The sequence below is a fragment of the Aythya marila genome, assembly GCF_965140915.1.
Source record: "Aythya marila genome assembly, chromosome: 7".
Taxonomy (NCBI): domain Eukaryota; kingdom Metazoa; phylum Chordata; class Aves; order Anseriformes; family Anatidae; genus Aythya; species Aythya marila.
The window spans coordinates 8,050,082-8,077,861 of NC_139048.1; the positions used below are offsets into that span (position 1 = coordinate 8,050,082).

The following is a 27,780-nucleotide window of genomic DNA, read 5'->3' on the forward strand; positions in this document are numbered from 1 at the left end:
AACACTTAGAGTTTAATTTTTCATAATATTCCAAATTATATAATACTACATATGATCATTCTTATTTTGCAGCTCCTTCCATCATTCACTGTGATTCTCTCAAGTTTTGCAACAGAATAGGAAAGGAACATACACATTCATCTACATGATCACTGATTTCTACCTCACAAACAGTTCCACTCTGTTTTTGTTTATTGTGGAGGGAAAGAGTATATAGCTATGATATTAAAAAATGTATAATACTGCCTTACTAAAAAAGCAAATCAAAAACAATCATGCCATTTCTTCTGCTTTACTGGCATCCAGTGCCTATGTATCATATTTCAGTAAGGGAATTTTATTAAGTAACTTTAAGAATCAGGGTGGAATAAATTCTAGAAATTTGCTTTTCTTTTGAGTTGAGGACCCTTTCCCGAGGTCCTTCCAGTAAAGCATCCCAGTTCACTTCTGCCAGCAGGGAGGAAAAAATGAACCTGAGCTCCCAGCAAAGGAGCAAAATATATACAACTCAGCACATTCATGGGTCTTGTAACTTTCTATTTTCAGTATTTTGACCCCAAAAATTAAAGTTTTGCATAAGTTCTAAGTCAAAAGTCCTGCAGTACATAACATACAGCCATAGAGTATGCTACCAGACCCACAAATAACAAAGCCTAGTTCCTTTCAATGCAACTGTCTGATTCATTCAATTGTCCTTATCTGTCATCCACTGCCTCATTTTCACTGTTACATTAAAATGTTGAAGTTCAACATTGCTTCTCCATTGTGACAAAAAGTCATGTTCTATAAATGCTGAGGGTCATTTGATCTTCACCTAATCAATGACTGAAGTGATTTTCCATACTTTTTCTTGATAACTTATAATCGCAATTAAAGTGTACTGAAAAGCATGGTATGGGACACCAAACGCTGCCGGAGTGACCTTAGTTCAGAGGGAATCCCTATAGACAACTTGAAATTATGGTGGATAGATAGTCACTAAATTTGCAGTGAGAGATGATACACCTGTAAGAGCGGTAGCCATGAAACAAAATCGAAATGTTTACTAGCAAAGGATGGGTAACAAAAATATGTGAAACCTCTTCATTCACTAAATAAATGTCTGGCCTACTCATACCTACGTACATATTAATAAAAACTTTTAAGATCACAGTTAAGAAATCATATTTCAACCATACATTCCCACCTGTAACATTATTTCAATATTTCCTTTACAATGGAAGGCAACCAGGCAATTACATGCTTGAGTTGGTACATCTTCATGATAATTTTGCATGACCAAATTACACTAATACTATGAATAGAAACCCCATAAAATACTGCTGTTCTATTTTTTACTTCTTGAAACCACCTTTAAAGTTAGAGTTTGAACACTGCCCCACCTGCCATGACTGCAACATCACAGTCAGTCTACCCACATTTTCAATTTTGGGATCTCTCTATTCATGGTGATTCTAGAAGTTAGAGTATAACCTTTTAATTGTTCAAACTGTTTGCCTCTCTCCTGCTCTTCCAAAGTGACTGCTCTCTATTTTCACTGAGAGTTTGTTGAGAACAGTTCTATTTATATTCATCTTTGTCAGCAAAAATGTTGCTTTGGAAACCAAGTTCCATTATCAAATGCTATAAATCAAGTTCATTTGTGACCAAAATAAGTTCCACTTGTATTACATCAAAGTTAGGGGGGTTACCACCAGACCTATTTTCAGTCAGGATAATTGTTTTGAACTTTCAGAGCAGCTGTCTGATTCATTCCATCATCTGTATTGAACAGTCATCCACTGCCTCATTTTCATTGTTATATTAAAATATGTTGGTGTCCAACATTGCTTGTCCATTGTGACAAAACAAAAAGTCATTTACTGTGAAGTCTTCACTATGAAATAGCAAAATTTGCATTTTTTCTATACATAATGAGAGTGGCATGAGTTTTATAAACCTCTAGCAAGGTTTATACGCCTCTTTCCATGTACAGAGATCGTGTGAGAATGAATTTCACAGAAGTTCAAAGTTTTAAAAAACATACAGCAACAACAAATCTGTGTTTCTTTTAATGCACTTTAAAAAGATGAACTAGGCTAAAACACTTACAAAAAGACATAGGAACTATTGTCATAACCAACAAATTGGGTAACTAAATATTATTTTAAACACGAATCATTTCTCCTACAATAGTTTTTGGAAAGGAATAGTAAGCTGTCAATTTTGATCCTAACAGAGGACCAGATACAGAAAAATCTGACCCGTGTTAAAATTTTATTCAATTAAATGTTGCTAATAGTCTAGGCTCACTCTACCTTAACTAAAACTTTCTGAAGACAATGGATGTTTTTCTAAAACAGATATTCTCAACAGGGAGGATCAGTAATCCTTGATTCTCTACTGACTCTAGAAAGACCTAGAAGGCTAATTAAGTCTGGACATAGGTTTTAAAATGTAATTGTTTTAGAAGTAATTATGTAGGTATGTAAATGTTATGGTAAGCAAGGGAAGACTTTTTACTGAGATCTAAAAGCTGAGGAACAGTTATAATTACCTTGTTTCTTTAAGCATAGACTTTAAAGATGATTCAAATTTTTTTAAACCATAGACCACAGCCAGATCTCAATTTTTCCACAGATCCTTCACCAAAGTCTTAACTGAAAAGATTACAACAATTGATGCATGTTCTAGAAAGAGCTGTAGACCCTTTACAAGTTCTACACAGCACCATGGTCAACAGAGTTTGGAAAAGCAATGAACTAGAGAACTATGAACAAGGTATTAGAAAAATAAGTAACAACAAAGAAAAGTAAGTGCATCAATTGACAGTTCTTTACCAAAACAGATTTAGAGAAAAGTTCAGGATTTCTCTAATTATGGCATATTTTAAAGCTCATGCCACATGTATTATGTCTAGTCAAAAATATAAATATTACTTGATAGTAAGGACTGCTCTGCCCCATAAATGATATTTTGTGTTTGTCACAATGGGTAATCTTTTTTATATCTTAATTCTTGCAATATTCTTGGAGTGTTATAAAAATGGGAGAGAGCAAAGTACAAAAAGAAAACCAAGAAAATATATCTCATTAAAATATGGAAGACATTCCAACTTATTTCTATCTTAAATTTTCTTTGTGATCTAGATGCTTTGGATGCTTTAAAGCATTTGTATTAATGTTATAATTAATGTGAAAAAATACTTTGCAAAATATTTGCATAAATACTCTCTAACTTAATTCTATGTTTTCTTTAGATACATAGCTTACACATATTGAAAAGATCTCTGATTTGCTCTTCTGGCAACTGATATGGAACATCCATGGAAATACATAATTAAATTATTTTTTAAGTTCATTTTTTTATTGCCAAAGAAGGATGTTTCTCGTCAGTTATTTTAAATCTTGCTCTTAATATGTTCAGTGTATTATATAATCCCTATAAACAAGGTACTTCTTTTCCTTTTAGAAATAAAGAAAGGTACTTTTATTTTAAAATGAATCAATGCCCATAAAACTACTTTAGGCATGTCAAATATGCAAAAAATATTTAAAGAATTGTGCATGCTTTTGTAAATGTACATGCCCAAGTTTTCATACAATTTCAGTATATATTTTCATACAATATTCTAGTTGGATTATTAGCATAGATTTTATCCTGGCTCTTCAATAATTCAACACAGACCTCAGCAATTAAAAAGTAACCTCTGGTTGATCAGGCATTACAAGGAGACAGAACATGTACTTTTCAAAACGGCTATAAATATACACAGATAAGTAGGTACACCTTTAATATCTCAACATTTTCAATTTTTTTTTCTCCGTTTTTCTCATTATCTAGCTGAACTTTGCTTAAGAAGCCTTAAATCTACAGTCTCAAATGTCAGAACGTACTCCACATTGCTCAACTCTACATGATTTGTACAAAACACACAATGTAAATTGAAGTTGAGATGTTTCAACTTTGCTGATATTCTTTGCTGTTTCTCAAACAATTTTAACGTTTTAGTTCCGAAGACTAAAATCCCTTACAGTAAATGAATCCAGACCACTGTTAGCAAAACTAGTTTATACTGAACAGAAATGCACGTAGTATACCTCAGTGTCCAGCCTCCTGTATTTTAATGTCACGAATTGCAAGAAGTGTTTGTATTGTAAAAAATGCTATGCTAAAGCACTACATCTGCACAATGGACAGCCAAATATTTTTGCATTAGAACTTTGAAAAGAAGATGCAAGATAACACCTTTTCATTTAAAATAAGATCATGTATACTTAAAGTAAAATCTGCTGATTTAAATAATAAAATTCTTACTGCTTTTGGCTCATGCAAGGAATTGAATGCCAATTCAGCAAAAAACATTGATGGAATATTAAAATTTCAATCATTTATAAATGAATTTACATAGCTCAATCATCCAATCTGCACACCCTTTAAAACACATAGGAAGAAATACCTCAACTCTTGTTAGAGACTACAGGCTAACAAGAAGAAATAAACCCAGATTCTTTTCCTCGCTCCATGCAAGTTTTGCTTGTAGGGCTGGCAATTAAGTACGTAAAATAATAAAATATTTGCTTAAGCTAACCAAATGAAAATGATAGAAGGAGAAAAAATGGACCCTGAAATGCTGTTTTTTCTCAACCCCAAAGCAGCCTTCAGAGGAGATTTATTTGTCTCAGAGAGGGAACCTTGGCCACTGAGGCACGGCTCACCAACACCTTTCTGAAATAACTTGCAATACTCAATTTCCACCTCAAACAACTGTCAGACATTAAAAGTAATACTGTATTTTCTTAGCGCTATTTTTTTTTTCTGTAAAACTGTAAAACAGGAACTGGCTACGGCTGTGTTTTCATTAATTTATGACCCTTTTGGCCAGGGAAAGAAAGTATTGCTAATCTAAATGAACCAATGGAATAAAACCTTTCTCATTTATTGTTTTGTCAGACGAGTAGCTTAATACAGAATGATTTCCATTTTTTTCAATGATATCAGACACTAACTTTTTAGGAACTGGATTACCATGCAAAAATGAACATCAAACTATAATGAATACTATGACAGACTGCTCTTGCTATTTGAAAACCACTGATCATGCATATCACTTACATGATCCTATCATGCTGAGCAATCCATTACAATGATCAGGATCAAACGATCAAAGTAACATATTTGCATGATGTAGTTTTACAACATCTTCCTCACATGAATTTTTTCTTTCCATTATTTATTCTACTGTTCATTTTAATAATGACTTCTCTTCACCTTATCTTTCATTAGCTGTTCCTAAGGCCTAATTCCTAAAGTTCTAACACTTCAAAATCTGTCTAGCCTTATTTTCATAAAACTTTATGTAAGTGGTATCCATTTCTACTCAAGACTAGAATTCTGAAATCATCACTTCATTGACAAAAATTAAAAAGTGTTATTTTTGGCCTTTTAAAATTTTTCTGTTCACATTTTTCACAGCTTGTTGTTTCTCCAAAATTATTCTAATGGCCACAATACTCATTACAAGGGGGTAATGCAGTAGAGCATATTCATTTACTCATAAAATTAAATACAAAAGGACAAATCAAATATATGAACATACTACTTTTCTACCAGTGTATCTTCATATGCCTTGACAGAGACATTTTTCAACTTTCCCTTAATGTCTTGTTTGCTATTGTATCTATTTTGCTAATGTGTATTGCTGCATTTTGACCTCATACAGTTTGCTCTCCCATTTTATGTCAGTATTACCATTTATATCAAGTGTCTAGTAAATTACATTTTGCTGTCAATGGGTTATATTTCTGGTACATATTTTGAAACAATATTTACAATTCAAGCTAAGAAAAAGTAACAATAAACTAATAACAAGGTCTCAAAGATTACTTTATAATATGCTGAAATTGAGCTGAGTTAGTCAGTCAAACTGAGAAAGTCAAACTTGACAATGTCCATATTTTAACATAATATAAATTTTCTTAACATTTATAAAATCCAAGGTTTTACCGTTGTCTTGAAGCAGAAGTGACCCTCTATTTACATGATCAGAGCCTTTTACCCATATACCCTTTAACGACTTCACACTACTAATTCTAAAGCAGAAAACATTACTGAATATTCTCTTGATTTTTACAAACAAATGTGTGCTAAGATTAGGTGGTTCAAGACTCAAGATATCTGAATAATATATCTAGTGATAAGAAGACAGTTTCATTAGGTGCTCAGCCTGTTATAATGAAAGACACTTAGCTATCCTGAACAGTTCATATTTGCCAGTGGTGAAAAACACTCAGCTGGCGTAGACAAGTTACCACATCTTTCAAAGAACTCCAAAAGGAACTAAAAGAAATTCTTCTACAAACCATAAACCCTTTTCCTGTTGAAGTCAGGTTTTGTTTTTGTTTTTCTTCCTATTTCGATTGCTTCAAGATTTTACTACAGATCTTACCTCAAAGTCCCTCTGATCAAGAATTCTCTTTTCCCTGGGAAGTCAGCACTGGAGGCAATTCAACTGTAAACCCATCACAAAGGTAAAAGGTTTTCCCTTCACTGATAGAAGGTAAACTAAAGGAACACTGATGGACCCTTTCCTATTCCATTTGCTTCCCAGGCTTGGAGACCTTTGGGGCCTCCCAGGTGTTTGAGCAGTGGCAATCCCCATCCTTGTGGACATCTTAGGAAAAACAAATACAAACGCAGCACACTGTAAGGATTCAAAAATACGCATCCCTATGAATCCCAGGTCAATACAGAGACTATGTAAAACATTGTGTATATGCAGATCTTTGCATCAGTTTCCTTTTGATTCAAAAATCTGTTTAATTCATGGGCTAGAGTCTCTTACGATGAAAAGTATTTCTTCTGAATGAGTTCTCCAAGCCAGTCTCCCTCACAGATGTCCTACCAAGCTTTTCAAAATTTAGATTGTTATTAATAATAATGTTTCACACTATTACATATTAATTAATTGCAATAGTACTTATTATATTTACAAGATAAAAAGATTAAAATATTATAGTACCCAACGGAACAAACAATTAGGTGATAAAGTCTAAATTGGAATTTTATTTGCATACCTTTCTGTTTATCTATTTTTCTTTTCTGCTTAGGACTCAGAAAGATAGCTTATCCAGGGTAATGACCATCTTAATTTGACTAAAGGTAGTCTAAACAAATAGTGTTTCAAAACAAGTAATCACTACAGTAAAATGATCCACTTTCTCAAAAGTCACATAAATAGTACATGCAAGGAGATGCCAGCTAGTAAATGCACTGTTGCATTAAAGCTATCAGAGAAAGAAAATAATCCTTATTTTAATAATAGTGTGATTTCTGACACAGATAAACAAATAAAATCCCCAACACATATATATATATTTATATATTTAACATATATATTAAAAAAAAAAGATTCACCTATTCACAGTAAAGTCTGTAGATGACTGGTGACAAAACTGTTTCTTTAGCCTGCCAAAAAAAAAAAAAAAAAAAAAAAAAACAAGCCAACCTAGAATTTGGCAAATGAGTATGCAGAGCCTGGGGTGAGATCATGATACTTTATTAGGAGCTTAAGTATCTTGGTTTGGTTATTGGCTTAATTCCCTAGAAGGAAACAATTTTTGTGGTTATTCTAGCTCAGGGCAAAGACTCTTTATCTGTTGTGTTGCTCTTTATATGCTCTCAGTCAGTAGGTTTGTTGAGAGTAATCTTTTCTCAAATTACCCAGAAACATCTGAGTTGAAGGAAAATGTTCCATAAGAATCTTGAAATACTAAGATTTATTTTTAAATAGAACTTCTTAAGGACAATGATAGACATTATTGGTACTGTATTTATAAATAATAAAAATTGGCTCATTCTGTATCAAAGTCAATCAGTGCTAGGTATAATCAGTGGAACTAGTTATTTTAAGTCAAGCATGACAGTTTTACAATAGCAATATGTAGCCAGTTTAAATTAATGTTGTCCTAAAAGGAAACGTGAATTCTACAAATCAGTAGTGAAGAATCTAACTGCTGGTAATATCAATTCAACTAAAACATACACATTTTCAGTAGCTAAAATTTATTGTTTCTGCCCTTCAAGTTTCAACATAATTTTTAAATACATGGAAAATCTCTGTTAACAGTTTTAATAAAAGTGCTACTTGCTATTTATCTTCTAAAATACTCTCCTTGGAATGTTCTTGAGTTTAATCATTTTCTATGTATAGCAAGTCTGCCATCTAGTGCTTTATGGCCATCTCTAGAAGATGTTTTATTTCAGGCTTTTTTTATTATTATTATAATTTTTAATAAAGGATATCATACTCTAAGTTCATGAATGCATGTACATGCATGTGCATATATACACATACACTGCTTAAAAATCCCATTTTGTCTTCTTGGTGACAGCTTGCATTACATGTTTCAACAGCTACTCAGGCCTATTTGTATCTCTAGCATAAAGCCATCTTATAATTGTGTTCATTGACTGTGAGAGCTACTCAAAAACTAAGAGCAACTAAGTGTCATTCCAGATCTATCACCCACCTAGAACAATTCTCTTCAGATGCTGCTTATGTCTGTGCTGTCAATCAACTCTTCTGTGAAGACAACGACCTAGTTTTCAACCCCTTCATTGTGCCAGATTATGGAAAAGCAGGTTGACCACATAGAAAATTTGGTATATTATTTAAAAAGATTTTTTTCAACAGTTTTGTTTCCTCCCCTCCTTATTTTAAAATTACATTACAAATAACATAAATTTATCGCTGCTGTTGAAAATTGTCCTATATTAGAACTTTGATTATAGTCAGAAAAAAAAATAAAGAAAAAGAAGCATATTCAAATAGTAATGATTGAGCCTGAAATGTATATTGACAGCAAAAATAAGGATGTGTTATGCTACCCTTTTGGTGTGAGACATTATCAAACTGAAGTTTCTAAAAAGTAATTAGAGGTAAAATGCTGCAATGAATTACTTTTAAAATCTGTTCTGTGTATCAAAGCATCTTTCTTATTAGCAGTATTACAAAAAATAAACAAGCAAAAAGTCAGAAAGGAAAAATACAAACACCTCTAAAGGAATACCAGCACTTTTACTCCAAAGTCCAGATATCAAAAACTAATTAAGGTTTGTCTTCGTTTTTTTTTTTTTATCAAGTGACATGAATTTTAAATGAATGGACATTTTGGATATGAGAAGACATATAAGGGATATAAGAAACAAGAGTTTGTTTTTGTTTCAGGTACCACTCACTTTGCATAACAATGTCACTTAAAAGATTCAAAATTAAAATTGTATTTCATAAAAGAGTACGAATAATGGTAAGGAACAGCACCTTTCTTTATTTTACCCTTTTTTAAGCTCTGAGGTATCAGCAGTAATGGGGCTACTGCAGCTCCAGGACTGCAATAGAATCCTTACAAGGTTCTACAGCCAGAAGCAAAATTCCCTTCTTCTTCCTCAACTCCCTGCACAGATACCAGATTTTATCTTAAGAGCTTTCTCTGAATACACACTTCATGCTTCCTCACCAATTTCAGATATGAAAGTATCATTCTTCATCTTGGTAAGTTGCTGGTATACCGAGAGAATTGCATATTGCTATCCTTTCTGCATGTACCTCAAGGAAGCAAGGAATAGTGTTATAAACTATAATTATTTTATTGCTGAGAGCATGGAATTGCACAGTAAAGCCTTAAATCTATTATTCAGATTGCTCCCCCCAAAATTGTTACAAAATATTTAGTAGCACACATATGATCATATTTTCCCACAGTGTACTTCAAGTAAAATATAACTAAAATGAAGTAGTAATAATTAAAGTATCCAAAGAATTTTTATAAAATATATTAGTATTGTTTTCTTGCTAGTTATTACGTTGGATTTTTTAGTGATAAACACGTGAGAATTCCACAATGTTTTCTCTGGCTTCCCATTTATTCCCTTCACTTCCACTAGGCTGACAAGGAAAGCTCAGTGGTGCCAAGGCTCTGCCATAGAACTGAACCTTAAGGCTCCTGCAGATGGGCTTATTACCTTCCTTTTTTATATGCTTCAACCCAGAATATTTGCAATGGTGGCTGATTTACTGTGTGAAGGCTTCCACAAATGGCATTTCATAAAACACAGAGCTGAGAGGAAGATTAGAAAGAGCTGTGGAGGAAAACACAATGAAGTTAGGTAAATAGTTGAAATTTTTACATTCTTTCAGACTCTTCTATGGATAGATATTACTGCTTGCTCTTTTTTCAAAGGCTTAAAACCCAACAAATCTCCAAAGACAAATATTCTGGTGAAGATGGGGGGGGGGGGGGGAGGGGAAGGAAAAAAAAAAAAAAAGAAGAAAAAAAAGAGAGAGAGAGATCCATAAATGGGTTTTAATTTTACAGAAATCCGTGAATTATTTAGCTCACTGCTTTTTTAAATTTTCTTCATAAGTGACCCATCCCCTCCTGACCTCTATTCATTACTGGATTCTCTTTCTCAAAGGTCATGTTCTAATCTCAAAAGCTAAAAACTGCTCTCCAGTGCTGTAGACATTATGGTATTACTCTGGATACATAATGCAGCTCTGAATGCAAAATGCAAGTTTCTACTGCTTTTTCTTTGAGTTTAGAGTTATAGAATCACAAAATATCTGCCTAGCCCAGAGATGAAACAACAGATTCATCAGAATTGTTAGGTTACTGTTATTTTACCGAAAGGCAACAACACTTGTATATTGCTGAATGTATGAGTTTCATACTCTATGAAGTGTCCTGCCCTGTAACCCACCACTGCTACCTGTTTCAAAAGAGCAACCCATCTGCAGAACCAAGTGGAGAAGCTACTAGTTCCCACTTTTCATTGCTGATAGTAGTAGCCTGAAGTTATTATATGTGTACATTTTTCAACTACTTTTTCTTGGCTGGCTACTCAAATGATCTTAGCTAGAAATTGTCAATGGCATACGCAACTCTTGGGAGCTCAGCTCCAGGAGTGTAGCACTGCCTGAACCACAAAAAATGCTTCTGCTCACAATCTTCCTGGGGATAACTTTAGCAGAATGGACAAAAGGAAGAGAAGAATTGCTTCTGCACACCTAGTGGTAAGTAACATCTGGAAATTCTGACAACCATGCAGGCAAACAACCATGCCAGTGAATAATGCAATTTACACTCACAGTACTGATTTGTTGTAAGCTTTTATGCCTGTGCACAGGGTAGTATCAGAAACAGTTGTAGTTTTTGCTTCAAATGTATCATTGGCACTGTGACACTCCAACTAATGTACATATAAAAGACATTTTGGAAAGTTTTCAGCCATAGCAATATGGTTTTCTGAAAGAGGAGTATAATATCCTTTCAAAACTAGTGATTGTTAGCAAGCCTATAATCCACCGTCTATCTAACATATCATGAATTATGTAGTTAAACTCTCATTTTCTCTGGAGCACTGGTTTAATTATTTATCCATTTATGATTTAAAGCATTGTGTCTGAATACAACCCAGGTCAAAATCACGAAAGTGGCATTCATCCCAGGAATTCTTCACAATCAGTCTAAAACCATCTGGTTTTGCTGCATGTTTCTTTGCACCCAGAAGCACTGGTTCTGACAGCAGCATATTTCTAATGCTGACATGCGAAGAACTAATCCACCAATTTGGATGCACACTTTGCTATCTAGGTGTCACTGTTATACATCACACTAGCTCAGATACCAAAGAACAACAACAACAAATACATATCCATCATGACAAAATATTATATTTATGGTTTGTGTACATGCATAAGTCAGCTGAACAACCATCTCTGGCCTCCACTCAGCATTCATTTATATGGATTGAATCAGCTTGTGATCATGCACAGAAAGATTGGCTTCTAATAGAAAGGCCTGGAGATACAGAGCCTCCCTCCTAGAAACACAGAGGCACAATACAGAAGCAGACCTGTTCTCAACCTACAAGAATACTCACAAAGGAAAACAGAACTGTGACTTTTAAATTCATGAAACTCTTTCTTTTGTATTTATATTCTCCTTTTTATTATTTATAAGAAATCCTTGATAAGGTTTTCTCTGATATTTCTAAACAATGGTATACCAAATATTCCTGGCCTGGGAAATCCTTCCTCTTATGAACTTCCTGAGCTGCAAATTGCAGGATGTAGAGATCACTATATGGTTGCCCATTCGCTATAGGAGTATAGCAAATAAAAGTATAGTGAATGTCCCCAGACATTCGTATTTGGCCACTACTGACAACGTGGTAATAGAATAGACATATAGCTACTCATACATTATATTATACATTCAGCACTTTTCTAATTCTTGTATCTATGGGTGAAGTTTGTTCTCGTCCTCATACTCTGAGCATTTGTTTTCTCTGCTGTGTTTTTTCAGTCATGCAGAGAAGTCATGAAGAATTAAATTAATTTTAATAGAAGCAATGGACTGCGATTTTCATACAGTCGGGATAAGCATTGAAGGTTCTTCTGCCTGTTATGGATGTCCTACTCTACTTTCATTAAGTTTTGATAATTCAAACAAAGTAGGAAAACTACTTATGTCCAGTGTTGCCAAATTTTGAAATGCCATATTAGAATGAAATCTGATGTTTAATAAGCTGCTCCTGTCAGCCATAGGATTTGGTGACTTTGCTGCTCTGTTTCTCTTTTTGTTTAGTATTTGTATTTAGACTAAGCCTCTACAGTGCTTCAACATGCTATCTAAATCTCATTTCTACATAAATCTTGTTCTTTTTGATAATGCTAGATCTGTCTGTAAATTTTCCTTTGTTCTCATTGGTGCCCAGATAACTTCTACAATCTCAGCATTATCTATGTACAGCAGTAATATTTTGCTTGCTCTCCTACATCATTATTAGAAAGAAACAAATAAGAAAGGAATTAAAACAATCTGTGCTATCCAACTGGCTAACTATTAAGTTCAGACTTTACTTACTAAGTTAAACAGCCTACTGGCAGTAATACTAGATTAATACCAGTCACATTCCCCTTCCTAGGCTTGAAGACAGCAATGACAGGCAAGAGGGAAGACAGAACTACACAAGAGCCAGGCAAAGTAGGCAGAGAGCAAGAGATGGAAGCAGCTGAATTATGTACAGGGCAGTAGGTATTCACAATATCACAAGTTGCAGGAAGTCTCTCTAAGGGAACAAGTGTTCTCAATCCTGCTTTTAAGAGAAACTGAGGTTATCCCATAACATACAAAAGTTAGCCATACACTCAAGATTGAATTCTAAGGTTTGGACTCAGAAAAACATTCCAATTCAGGATAGCATTTTCACAAGTCAGTAAAGTAAAATTTAAGCACATAAAACATAGCCACTTTGAAGACTGTGAAACTTAAGCATGTGACTAAAAACTTTCCTGAAGATCCCAACCACTATAGCAAATTCTTAGCTGTATTCCTATTTCAGTACCATTCACTGATCTTGATACTAAAAGGTAGAAACAAATTTGTCTAGAAGTTTCATTTCTCATAAATTTATGCTGCTAATAAGATTACACTATTTTCTGTTAATTTGTTTTTCTTCAGTATTTTCCTTCCTCCTGAGCAACAAGTATTCCTATAATGTAGAAAATAATAATGTTCTTCACTTCAAGGAGAAGAAAAAGGGTAGTAGAGGTATTTAAATAGAAAATTCCTACAGAGAAGTGAAATAAGCTTAGAAAAATATCATCCAAATGAGTATCTTCTACAAAAGCAAAACATTTTCTTAGACAAATTATGGTCCATGGTAAAGTCATACCTTAAAATACTTCTACATATATGAAATCAAAGCATCACTTTATGACATATATGTATTTAATACATGATTTAGCAGGTAACGTATGGTGCCAATAAGCAATTGTCACTGAAATCCTAGGTCAGTCAGTTATCCATAAATTAAAAAATTATTTCCCATTATGATGCATTAACCACTAAATGTAAGAAACTGAATTCCATTATTTTAAATTACTTCAGGCTCCTTCTTACCTCCAGATAAAATAACCCTGAAAAAAGTTTATACATTAAATTTTAAATAACTGAAAGTATTAGAAGATTTATCATTCCAGAACAACAGGATCTTAAAAATATTTTGAAATCTGACAGAAGAAAAATAATGGTAGTGAGCTAAAGGTGAAAGGCTATCTTGAATATAGTACAATTTGTCTCCGATATGATTTATAGACCCAACCTGCAACATGATAGCAAAAATAAGGTTTTTCTTGGAGGTGCCTGAGGTCTACAAATCTCATTACTGTCATTTCTTTTCCATCTCTTAAATTTAATAGCATTTATTTTTAAAAGACTAAACAAATGTTGATGCACACATCTAAAATAGTCTCAATAGCACTCTCTTCATTGTACAAACTGTTCATGTGCTTATTACCCATCTTCAAATTTATACAATTTATAAAACAAATATCTAATCCCATAAATACTGAAATTTCTGTTTGAAGTAATAAAAATATATTATGGAGACAAACAACAAGTGGATTTACTTTTATTATTTTTATTATTATTATTATTATTATTAACAACATCTTCAAAACAGTTTTAGGAGAATTTTCAATTAGGTCTACTTTATGTAAACTGTCAATAATGAAGACACTACATTGGAAATAAAATATTTTAAAATGAAATTCCAGTTAGAAGTGTTACACTTGAACTTGTCTGTGATTAAAAAAAGCAAAAATTTTAAATAACTGACAAGAGGAATGCGTAAGGCCTAGGGATATGCCAACATCTGTAATAATGTACACTTCAATTTTGTTCTGTAAAACAGATCTGGTAGATGCAAACCATTTAAGGTAGATAGAAGTAGTAGTTTAAAAAAAAATATATTAGGCAAATGATGCCTTAAAAAGATTCTAAAAGAAAACTTTCTAAAGGGATGCTATGCATATATTCAGAGATAAATCTTTATGCTAAATTAGGTTGGAGGTAGAGATGGTGTTAAGAAATAATAGATAAATTGATCCAGTCGTCTAACATTCAGCCAGTATGTGCAAAAGTCACAAGAGATAAAACAGTGTTCTCCAGCAACACATATTTTTTTAATGATGATTAAAATACTTATTTAACATTGATATTGGCACAGCAAAATTGGTACAGCTCTCGAAGGGATTTCTGCACATGGGTAATAAGCATTCCCATCCCTTCAGGTCTTTCATTAAGACTATCAGAAATGTAATGCTTCAAAAGTTAATTTGCCTGAGGCATCTCTTCTACAACTAAAAGAACATGGAGACAACACACATGCTCTACCATTTTATGATACTCTGGAGAGCAGCTGTGCATCATGTCCCTGGGAGGCATACCAGCTAAGCCATTCACATTGTCCCCAGGAAATGCTCTGCTTTGCCTATTTGCATTTTCCCATCACAAATTCTGTCTTTTAAACAATGACACAATTATATGTTCATTTTGTTCATGTACAGAAATATAATGCTTGTTCACTGCTTCTAACCTAAGAGTAAGGATCCAACTTTCTGTATACTTTAATTTGCTTTCTCTTGGACAAAGTAATAACCAGAAAAGCCCAGTGGGACATTTTACATTTCAAACTATCAACATGCCCTAACTTCAAAAAATCCTAAGAAAAATATTTATTTTTTCAGAGGTAATGAAATTGTCACACAATGTGTAAACAGCATTTAAGCACTAAACATTAAAAATATAAGTACTCACAGTAACATGTTCCCCTAAGCGGATTTCCAAGATACCTATTTTCAGAGTCACAGCTGCAGGGGGAAAAAGACAAAACCAAACATTCCCATTAAACACAGCATAGTTTTAACACAAATGCAGCTAAAATATTTATTCCAAATATCATGACTTTGATTACTAGCAGTGCAAGCACAAGGAAATAAAGGTATTTGATATAGCACTTAATCAGGGTGTGCTACTTTCTGGAACCACCTCTCTCTCCTTTCAAAAGAAACCCGGAGTGACTTTGCTCTTGAATAAGGCATTGCAGTTATGCTTAAAATGGGTGCCTAGTGTAGGACTTAGCTCAGGTGGTATGTCTCCACTAATGAATAAAGGGGAGCCAGGCAGGGATGCTGAGCATGGGTTCTCTAATTATCTGTACTGCCTCAGGGGATTGCTCATCCCCTGGCTGGTTTTGATCTTTCCACTGGCTTTCTCCGAGAAGACAGCTGAGTCAGAGATTGTTCACTTCAGAAGCTGTTCCCAAATACATCTCTTTCTAACACACGCAGTCCTGAAACACTACCAAAGCAGGCTTTGCACAATGACACCTTCTACACATGCTCATAATATTCCTTCAAAACACCCATAAGCATTAAATAATGACTATATTTTCACAGCACTACAGAGGACCTAGATGCGCTCCAAAGTTATGCAGACTGCTCTAGAGAGCCTAGGTCTAAGCTACGTGGCTGTAACTAGTCCATGGCAATTGTTTCTGAGGCCAGAAATTGCAGCTGGGTATGTAGCACCATAAGCACAGAGGTGTCTCAGCTACTCAGCCTCTCTGAATTTCAGAGGCAGTTGCTTCTTGTCATTGACTAGGCACAGGGCACCAGGCGAAATTTAGGCACAGTGTACTGTGTCCAGGTTGGTGCTGCTGCAAAACATATACATAAAAAGAAATGGAAAAACATCTTTCTTATAAAGATACATGGCTGTATTCAGAGACACAGAATATCCTACAGAATATCATAGTGATCAAACTGAGTTACATAACATTTCACTAAAAACACCACATACGTTAATACAAAATGATTACCCTGCTCTTGGCTTTCTTGGTTATTTCACAGAAATCTCCAGCAAGATTATAATTTTCTATTAAATATACAGAATGGTTCATAAAACAAAGAGAAAACTTATCACTGCGTATTAAATTTCATAGAAATATTTTCCCACAGGAAATCTGGCTCAGTTAATAGCTTGGACTACTTTTTCATTTCTTTGCTCTCTTAGAGAAACTCGAATTGCAAGGATATTTTTGTTGTTTTTTTTTGTTATTTGTGAGTAATATTAAAAAACTTTCTCACTTAGATGTCATATCAGCTAACCAGTTGCAAACTGTAGAATAATATTTGCCTTTCTGTTGCTCTCTACAACAGTTTTCTAACTGGTGTTTGTTACCATACTAACAGTTTTTTTTAAAAAAAAAAGACCAAGAACCTCCTTGAATCTTTGTTACAATATCAAAAAGAAAATAATAAACAGAAAAAAAAAATGCACTAAAAAATGAAACAGAACACATACAAAAAAAATCAGAAAAAAAGACAATGTTCTGGACTCTGTCCTTGCCCATTCCTATTCTCACATTGGTGAGAGAGAGAGGAGGTCTCCTTGCAGGGTAAGCTACACAGAAATTCACCACCATTATTTTGGCGTAGAAAAAAACCTTTTCCCTAAACTCCAAGAAACCAAAAAGGCATAGGCTTTAATTGTAGGACAAAACTTGTGGTCTTGTTCACAAGAAACCTACATTCCTTTCTACAGAATTTGGAAAGAGGGGCTGATGCTGAAATCTCTCTTGCACGTACTTACAAAGGAGATGGTAGAACTATCTCAAGTAGTAGCATGGGGTCTGCCTGATGAACTTTTTTGAAAGATTACAAAATACTAAATTCTTTAAACAGACTAGCCTTGTAAAAATATTTGAATATTTGTCTGAAAGTATCATTAGATTGGCAATTTTGAAAGAAATAATTAAGGGAAAAAGATCTTTTTTAATGAGGATTTTAAAAGAATATATTTTTCTTTCATTGTATGCATGATTTTTCCATCTTACACAAAAAAGACAGTGTGTCATGTAACGAATTATAATGATATGACAGAGATTACTATAAAAGGAAGTTATTTATTTTTTACCCCTCCAAGTTGCTTCAAAGGCAGAAGTAGAATATTACAAGACAACCAGTATTCAGAATATGTATTGTTGTTTTGGTTGTTTGGTTGTTTTTTTACACCAGAATACCAAAAAAATCACATAAACAACTGTGCATTCAGAGTCTGAAAAAAGGGGGAAAAAAAATCTTAGCTTGCTGCTTGCTGATCATATCACTACATAATGTATTACATGGAAGAACAGTATCCGACCACCTGTAGCAATATTCCGTCATGGGACATTAACATCATGGACCAAAAAACAAACACTGCTATGAGCACTTGCTGACCACAACACTCCCTTGTTGTAACTTGTCCCAGGATCTGAAAGAAGCTTAATTTGCTCCCAGAATGGGACTTTTTTTTTTTTTTTCCCCTTTTTCTTGAAAATGTCTATAGAAAATAAAGCTATTTCCATACAGCTTCCCTTCACCACTCAGCAACCTTTCTAATAACATGACAAGCCCAAGGATTTCCAGCATCACACAATCTTTCTATTTACATTACAGAAAACAAAACAAAACAACCACCAGAGAATACAAAAAATCCATGAAAATCAACCACAGGTTTCACTACTCAAACAAACACACAAAAGAATGCTTAATACGAGAATTGTTAAGTATGCAACATTTTTGCAATGTAAACATATATTCAAACAATCTAATGTAATGTAAATGTAAATCAATGTAAACAAATATTTAAACACCAATAATTATTAATTTCCTGTCAATTTTAGAAGTGACCTTCAAGAATCTTACGGGCAAAATGGCAAATGGCTAGCCAAGATGAAATGATAAAATAGGCATAAATAAAAAATGAATTACACCACAATGAAGTCTTTTGATATACTATCATATATATTGTACTTTCTGTATTGGGTGTGTTGCAAAAGTCACTGTACTTAAGGAGTTAGTGATCTCAGGCAAGCCATGCCTGGTCAACTGTCTTGTGGAGCCTGCACGTAAGCATGAGCAGGTGTACACAGTATGAGAGGCAGAAGGAACCTCTCCATGGGCAGGATCTGTGCAGCATGCCAAGGAAAATGCATCCAGAGATCATCCAATGCTGCCTGAACCAGGAGTTCTCAGCATATGAAGGGATGTAAATTTACTATTTGTATTCCCTCTTTTTCTATCTTATTAAAACATGTACTTTATTATGCTATTTGTTGTCTCTCCTTTTTTGAAATACAGGGAAAAGAAAAAAAAAAATACTTGCATCACCTCTCTAACACTCTCCCTCTGTCCCCTCGTGCAAAACACGTTCATTATATATATTAGCAGTAGTGTGAGGTGAAGTTCTTGCTAATTAAGGAAGTCAGCTTTAATTCAAATGAGTACTATTCAAAAGGTACTATGAAAACACTTAGTTTTCACTACAGTAAAAAGATGAAACTAATAGATTTAGGAATACATTTAAAATCATTCATGTGAGTATATACAGTAGGTTTTGACTAAATTTAGCTTTGTCTTTAAGTCCTACCCTGCTTCATTAAGCACATGCATTGCTCTGCATTAGTCACTAATTACGGTTCCAATTACAACATTTTCTATTTGCTGATTTTTTTCTTTATAAGCTTCCTTCATTGTAGAAATTTTTGTACATTTTCCAATAGATAGTTACAGATTTGACTGTATCTGAAGCATAATATATGCCTCATATCTGTGAACTGGGAGTTATGCTGGCTGTTTTATGTGCCATAGGGCTATGGTCATTTGCTTTAAGTGGTAATAATGAATGAGCAGTTCCACTCTAGCACGCCTCCAGAGACACAAGCTCCCATTTACAAGGACAAATGGAGGAAGGCTCCTACCAGGTTAGATACAAGTTCTGTGGTTTGTTCCAGTATGAAGGTATTCATTGAGCTCACTGACCTTCTCATGGCCTCCCATAAACACTTATCCTCCAACCTCTCCCTCAATTATCCTTTCAAAACTGGACCCCTTTCTTCTCCACTCCCAGTACTTCCTGGGAGTTTGAAACAGAAATCAACATTAAATTGGTAATGTATTGGCAAAGTTAACTGTTTATGCATTTGTTCATAACTTTTTGATATTCTTTTCAAATACCATAAATGTCTCCAAGAACATGTGTACATTAAAACTCACAGATTTTAATTTATGTTAACGGATGAAAGGTTTTTTTTGTAAGAATACATTTACAAATGATCCTGCGTTCAAGCTTAGTAATGTGTTTGATTTTGCACACTATATCAACATTTTTTAAGAAAGCTAAATAAATTGCAAATATATAACGTCTATTTTTATTGTGCTTACTGGTATCTTCCTTAATCAAGTGCTTTACAGTACCTTACGTACTAGATAAATAATATGTTATATTGGTAGATGTGATCTACCAATAGATCACACCAACCTAGATGTGATCTAGACTGAAGATGTGATCATCTGGAAACCTTCTTATAACAATTAGAACAATTCATTTAATCTTTGATCATGAAAGTAGGATTTTCTGCAGTTCTGCTGCCCCAACTAATTGCTAAGCCTTTCCTTTCAATTCAAAATGAAGCAAAAAGGAAAGGGGGAATGGAAGGAGCAACCTGAGTACTGCAGTCTCTAGCTGCATTTGTTTGTAAAGCAAACTGTCAGGGAAGACAAAAATGTGTCAGATGGGCCTACTGGGTTTGCTGGATCCTGTTTTGGCCTAGATATAGGCAACTCTACTATGACAACCCATAACTCATAACTCAGTGAAAATTGACACAGAATTCTACAGAATCCCGGGAAGAGCCATCATATTTCTGACCTTCAGCTAGTCGTAGACAGGTCTTGGACTGATTTTTCCTGGGTTCTCAGCACTGCAACTGGAACAAGTTGCTGAAAAATAAAGACTAATGGTCCTAGCAAGCTCTTCCAGGGCCCTGACCAGTGGCTCCAGCTTTCAGAGGGCCACAATGTCCTCTAGGACTACTGTTCATCATCTGCTCTAGTGTTCTGCCATGTTCTAGCTTTTATTTCTCTTTCTGCCACCTGTCTAGCCACTGGTCTTGTTCCTACTGTCCTGCATGCAGGAGTCCTGTTTCTGATGTACTTGTCCCAGCTCCTGATGTTGAGAACAATCTGTTTTTATTCTATATTCCCAACGCCACAATGGTATAACACTGTGAAATATATATATATATATATTTATTTATTTATTGTATAGTGAAATACTATTCAACATAACAATTTGGTTACTTGGCACACCTCATAACCAAAAGTTCTGCACCGTTTGTAAAACTGAACGTAGATTACTCTAACCACATACTTTGACATATGGCATCATAGCCAGACTATGAAACATTACAACATACTACTACATATTACTGTACTTAAATCACATACTTAAAGCCACTAGCTGTCATTGACTGTACTTCATAGCACTTTGGTAGCAATGCCATAGAAACTAGCTATTTTCGGCTCAGGATTGGTGATCCCTGAATGAAAGCACCAACAACAGCAGATACTGGTCTTGGGATATTAACCAGTCCAGAACAGTGAGCGAATGATACTTGCAGTCCTGATTCACATTTTTACAAGAGAACAAAATGCCCAGATCTTGAGATAGGCCTGCTTGGTTTCAATAGTTTTTATACAAAACCACCAAGGAATAGCCACATCTTCCAACCGTGAAACTTCCTAGGTCTGCAACGGTTAGACTTGGTCAGTGAATGTGAGTGATCCAACAGCCAGCAGAGCTTTGCTACATCAGAAAACCACCTGTTTCATGTATTGGAAGTTCAAATACATTTACAAGATTCAGAAGCAGTGTTATTCTTCCACTAAAGTGTTCAGATTTGAATATAATCATTGAATTTTGATGATGTATTTACTGAAAAAGGTACGTCAAATTAATATGTGCTTTGTCATTTTCAGAGAACAGGCTTGTTTAATCAACATTACTGTATTTTTATCCTATCTTTAATTTGCTGTAGTGAAACACACAAATTAATAATCTATAAAAGGGATATATTTGCATTTATGGGGACTTAACCTTAAGTATAGTCCTTGCCTGTATTCACATTGCAATATGTTGTCCAAATGTTTTTCATTAATACAGAAGCATGTGAATAGTTCCCTCAATTTTTTGATTACAATAAAATATCTTTGGTTCTAATGCAAAAATTGGACACTTTCACTACTCTCAGTGCCAAAATTCTTCAGTCATAAGCAACCTTTGTGCTTTAGATATAAAGAACTATCTATCTACCTCTTATGATAATGATAACCTAAAAGGGTAAAAGGTAAGAGGATTTATGTTTCCAGTTAGGATTTTTTAATAATATGGGAAAAAGATTTATTTGTTTCTTCTTGCAAGTGCATATAATGATGTCTTGAAACAATGTTTTTTTCTACAGATTAATTTGTCTCTTCTTCATATAAATCATGAAAAAAAGGCCTAGGCCAGTAATATATATATATTTAATCTAGGCTGATCTCACCAGGAGAAAAAAAAAATATATATATTCTAGCTTCATAAGCAGATTTTCCACTTCCAAATTTCCTTCATTGTACTCAAATCCATTTTCTCTGGAAGATCAAAAATAAATAGTGTTACAAGGTTTTTGTATATTTCTTGAAGTAATAATATTTCAATCATAAAAAGCATTGCACTACAGGAGAAAACAAACTTTAAAACAGGTGATAAACTTATCATATAAGAATTAATTAAATGTAATTAACATAATTAAGTGATTTGTTTATGAGATCAAATATTATTTACTAACAAATTCTAGATTGTATTTACATCTCTTCCCCTGTACAGGGATTATGTGAACTACAGTCATCATTTAGAACTACCTGGATGAAATATAATAGTTTAGTTAACCTTTATGAATTAGAAACAAAATGGATGTCACAAGGCCAGTGATTTGTTACTACTTACTCTGAACCAGAAAACCTCATGTCCATGGCCTTATCTTATGCTACTGGCACTCTTCTCTAAAAATGTCCACGTGGCAGCAATGCACAAAAACTTTTATGTATGTAAAAGGGTGAATTTGGAAGAGCAGACCTCCCTCCTATCAGAAAATGTTCTTTCAAAGTAGAGAACAAGAGAACTTGTACATTTCTTCTTCTGCATTTTAAAAGGGTTAAGAGAAAATTCTCATCCTAAAATGTTTTTTTTTTTTTCTAAAACATCTCTCACAAATGCACATTTGAATAATTACTAAAGGGAAAGAAAGCTAAGGAAAAAAAAAGATTTTTGAAACAAGACATGAGAAGAGGCTCTTGCAAGGTTTTCCATCTTCAGATGTCAGCAAATTTGAACTATTAAAACTATGCAATTCTATAGCATTACCTATTAAAACTACTCTCCCCTGCAATGACTAATCTCAGAGACTACAATTGCAACTACTCAATGGGTGAAAGTCTTTTGATTTCCCATGGCTTTTTGATACCATGGCTTTTTAGTCTGTCCCAAACCCACTTTGCACTACAGGAATCTATATTCCCTTGTATTTGAAGAAACAGGTATAGGAACAGATTGTTTGATTACATAGAAATGGTCACACAGGACAAGGGAAAAGGCTGAGGTACTGAATGCCTTCTTCATTCAGTAGATTGCTTTAAAGATTTTTGATTTCTTTTGGGTAATAAAAAAATATGTACTTGATGATGCTTTATATACACTATAATCTCTAGAAGACATCTAGAGATGCAAGTTACTTTCTCTATTTCCACTTCATATAAGGTAACTTTGAACATTTTCTTGTCATGTAAGCCTACAATTTATCTCAATATGGCAATTAATACTTTTCAAAAACTGCCCAAGACAATAATGATGATTAAGAAGTAAAGAGCATTGCCAATTTCAAGTGGAGAGTGGCTGCTCATGCATGCCCAAATGCTTTTTATATAAGGAATTGGTTCAATGATCCTTGTGTGCCCCTTCCAACTTGAAATATTCTATGATTCTATACTATATCAAATTTTAGAAAATGGTGATATTATCCAAGTTATTTCTCTACCTGTAACAACAATTTATGTGTATTATACAGTGCAACTAGGAAGCTATCATTCTTCCTGTTAGGAGGCCAAAACTCGGTTTGTTAAATGATGTTTTCAAATCATACTTTCAGTGTTCCTAGGTGACTATGGAGTTTCTGATTTATTATTCAATTCAAGTTATTCCATAAGTATGTTCATAATTAATTATACTTAACTTATCATACTTGTTTCCTTCTTGTATCTCCTCCTTGAACAAAATCGAATTATGAGACATCAGAAACATTGTGAGTGATCCACATAAGGATGATCATTTAAAACCAAGTATGGCAGTTTCCAAACTCCTAGCTGCTTCTTGTTCTTCTAGCCTTTAAAACCACACATTGTTGTCCTTCGGACTATTTCAATATCTATAAGTGCATCCCACATGTTGTTTTGACAAATTATTTTCCTGCCTAATATTAATCTTATTGACACTTTTCCTTTACTCCCCCACTCCATACATGGTAAAGTCCATGAAATTCATGTCTTATGCCTACTATTGTTCTACCATAACTACGTCTGTCTTCCTTCCAAGTCCTTTTTAATATCTAAGATATCAACCCCATCTGCCCTGCACCATCTTTTATTTGACTTTATTAAAAAAAAGATACCAATCCAAGAGATACAGAAACATCTATTAAGAATAGAACACACAGAAGAGTATTGGTGGTTGGAGAAAGTATGAAGATCAAAACACATGTTCACTTTTCTCTGGTCCCCTTCCTATGAAGAGCCCTGATCTCCATTAGCCCATTATAGTCCAGAATCTTGTAAATTTCCTGGTGCAGAGATGACACTGATACTCCTTTATGAAGTGCCAAATAAGTGGAAATAAATGTTATTGTCTATGTTGCAACAAAAACAGTATATCTTCCAATACTTCCAGTCTTGTTTATCTCTACTAAAAAATGCTATCTTCCCTTTAAGAAGAAAAGTTAAAATAAATAGCTGTAAAAAGGAAAGAACTGTTGACTAAAAATCATATTATAGACTCATGGCAGGTTACTGCAAAGTATTTTATAACAGGAATCCTTGTTTGTCAGTCTTGAACATAGTTCAAATCTGTTTGTTTTTTTTTTTGATGGGCAGGCTGCAGAGAACTACCATGAACAGCAATGCTTTCTCCTGTACAAGTACAGTGAAGAACAAAGTCTTTGGATCTGTAAGTAATCCAAATTACTTTCCAAATGGCAATTCACATAATAAAGCAATTTTCAAAACAATTGGGCACAAAATCTCACCCTAAACAATGACAGAATGAGAAAGAAAGAAAAGCGTTAGCTACAACAAGAGCTCTGGTGACTAACTTGCAATGGATGAGAAAATTCTTGCACCCTAGCTGGGAGTAAGTGAGAAGATAAAGAGACTTCTCACAGAGCAATTTTATCCTCCTAGGCTGCATCTCAAAGATTCAGTCCCTCCACAAAGAGGCTATAGGAGAGCAGCTGAGAGGCTATAGGAGAGCAGCTGTGGTTGGATTTATGACTAGTAAGTCATCTCCCATGTTTTGCAAACACCACAATAGATGTTTAAGAAAAATGGCTATTCTATGGCTAGAATTACCTGAGATGTGTATATTTCAGTAGGAACGATCAGGTATTGTACAGAAAATAAGGTGCTTTCTTTACTTCCTGTTTGTCACAAATTTCCTGTCCAAATATTTTTATAATTAACATGCTTCAAAGTATTCCAAAACTTTGTACCTTTCTAATGGCTGTTGACAAATAAAATCTGCCTACTTAAACTGCCATAATACAGTCCTAAGCCAACAGCCTGGACAGCTGAAACATGTAACTTCCATAGGGCCAGGCTAAACAAAACACTTCCACAGATGAAAAATTTGATAGCTGTTTATGATTTATTATGTTCTAAATAAATACCTTAGTAAAAATACCACTCTTATGATCTAAGATTAACTAGTTATATGACCAACCACTTGCCTCTGTACGATAGGAAATTAAAAAGGGGGGCAGGGAGGGAGAACTGCTCTAACAAAATGCTTTAGTGCATCCCTGGAACTGATGAATGCGGTAGATTAAAGGGGGGGGAAAATCAGGATTACAGAGTACTGAAATTTACTCAAACAGGGACCTTTTCTTGACGTCAGAGGCAAATAAATACAACCCAAGAGGCATCCAAAAATCCTGTTTGGTAATCCAAACATACAGTAGAGTTGGTATATTACTGATGCAGAGATTGTGTGGGAACAGTTAAGGCCTAATCCCTTCACAAATCTCTATTTCACCAGCCTTGAGCATTTCTATTTTCTATCCATCATTTTCTGACTGTCTGTTGGGTTTGCTTCTTAACTCAAGCCTGCATAGGATAATAGGCTACAATTACATTAACCGCCTTTCATCTCAGTTTGAATTAAATTTGTTCTGCATGCCAGCATGAAAATTCGTCCCAAGTCATTTTGCTTAAGTCAAAGAATAATAAACTGCCTCAGTCCAATAATATGGCCAATGGTTTTAATATTATGAAATATTCAGATTTTTTTTTCCCTGAGAGATAAGCTCAAAATCAGTACCTAGGAAAAAAAAAGTTTCAGTTACAATATTTGCCAGAAATATACAAACATATATATTCTTCCTGTTTTCAGTTCGTTTCCATTTTATACAAAAGTAATCATAGAATCATTAAAGTTGGAAAAGACCTCTCAGATTATCTAGTCTAACCTTTAATGTTATTATTTGCAATATTACACACAAATCAGAAATGCAAAATATTTGAACATCACTTGAAACAATTCTGATGACTGAAATGGTCTATCACGTCAGAGAAACAAAGTATTTATCACATTTTCCATAAATAGAAGAGAAAAATAACCTGATAGAGCAGTGGAGAAATATACTCTGAGGGGGATGCTGTTTTGGCAAGATCAGACTGGAAAAATTCCAGAGAATACACTCTATGATTATTTAATGTTTGCAGAGCATTCTGATGTATTATAGCAAACATTTCAACGTTGGATCAAATTTTAAAATTCTCAAGTCACCATCATGAGACAAGCTTAAAAAGGCATCTTCTGTACTACAATTTTAATCCTTCCATCTTCTTTCTCTCACTCTCCCCCCATCCTCTCCTGGATATTTTTAAAGGAAATGTAAACGAAAACACTCTTATTACAGAATTTTACTTCAAAAGTGGCCTTGGAGAAGCTCCTAAAAAACAAATCATTTTTAAAATGGCAGAATATTTTGTAAGCCATCTTGGATTCACTACTTGAAATAATCTTCTGATGAAGAGTATACTACTAAGAAGAACAAGCACACACAGAAGACAAAATGTCAAATTCACATAAAATATTCATAAGAAATATACAAAAAAAATGTAACGAAATATTTCATTTTAAAAACAAAAAGTGCTATTGTTCCCAATCTCCATGGTTTCTATGACATTTTGAAAAACTATTTTCCTCCAAACAAAAAACTTTTTTTCACTCAAGTTGATAAGTAAGAGGTACGGTCCATTAAAAAAAGAAATGTTCTACAGACATAGTAGAAGGAAATTTAGATAATAAGTCTTGGATTCTGGAAAGTGTAATTTTGTATTACATTATGGAATTTTCGTGACTTCTAGCTATGACTTGGATTTACAGAAAAGACTCGTGTAATATGTTGCTTGGTGGGTTTTATGACTGCGTGTTAATAGAATGTATTAGACTAATAGTGGGGTAGTACTATTCAATGCTTTTTTTATCTGCTTCTAGGCCTGCATTCATTTGGACTAATTTAATTTGAACCTCTAACACTTTTTTTTTTTTTTTTTAAAGTGTATAAACCAACATTAGTCACTCTTTCAGTCTTTTTTTCCCAGTAGAAGACCTACTCCTTGCCAAATTTTCACTGTAATTTAAGGTCAGTTTTCAAATGATATCTGTGTTGCAGAAGGTTTCAGATGATACAAAAATAATAATGACAAGAGAGAACCCTAGGTTACAGAAATTAAGTGTCAAAGGTAAAAGGTGAGGA

General features: G+C 34.0%; 1 protein-coding gene across 5 annotated transcripts in view; it reads right to left on the bottom strand.

Annotated features, from left to right (window-relative positions):
- Positions 1 to 27,780, bottom strand: part of ATRNL1 (attractin like 1) — a 490,952-nt gene that overhangs the window by 293,811 nt on the left and 169,361 nt on the right. For 4 of the 5 annotated variants that reach the window (XM_082764804.1, XM_082764803.1, XM_082764806.1 and 1 more), the window contains exon 21: positions 15,645 to 15,697. The exons of the other annotated variant lie outside the window; for it this stretch is intronic. In XM_082764804.1, the coding sequence (XP_082620930.1) occupies positions 15,645 to 15,697 (53 nt within the window). The remainder of the gene's footprint in view (positions 1 to 15,644; positions 15,698 to 27,780) is intronic. 5 annotated transcript variants of the gene reach the window in all.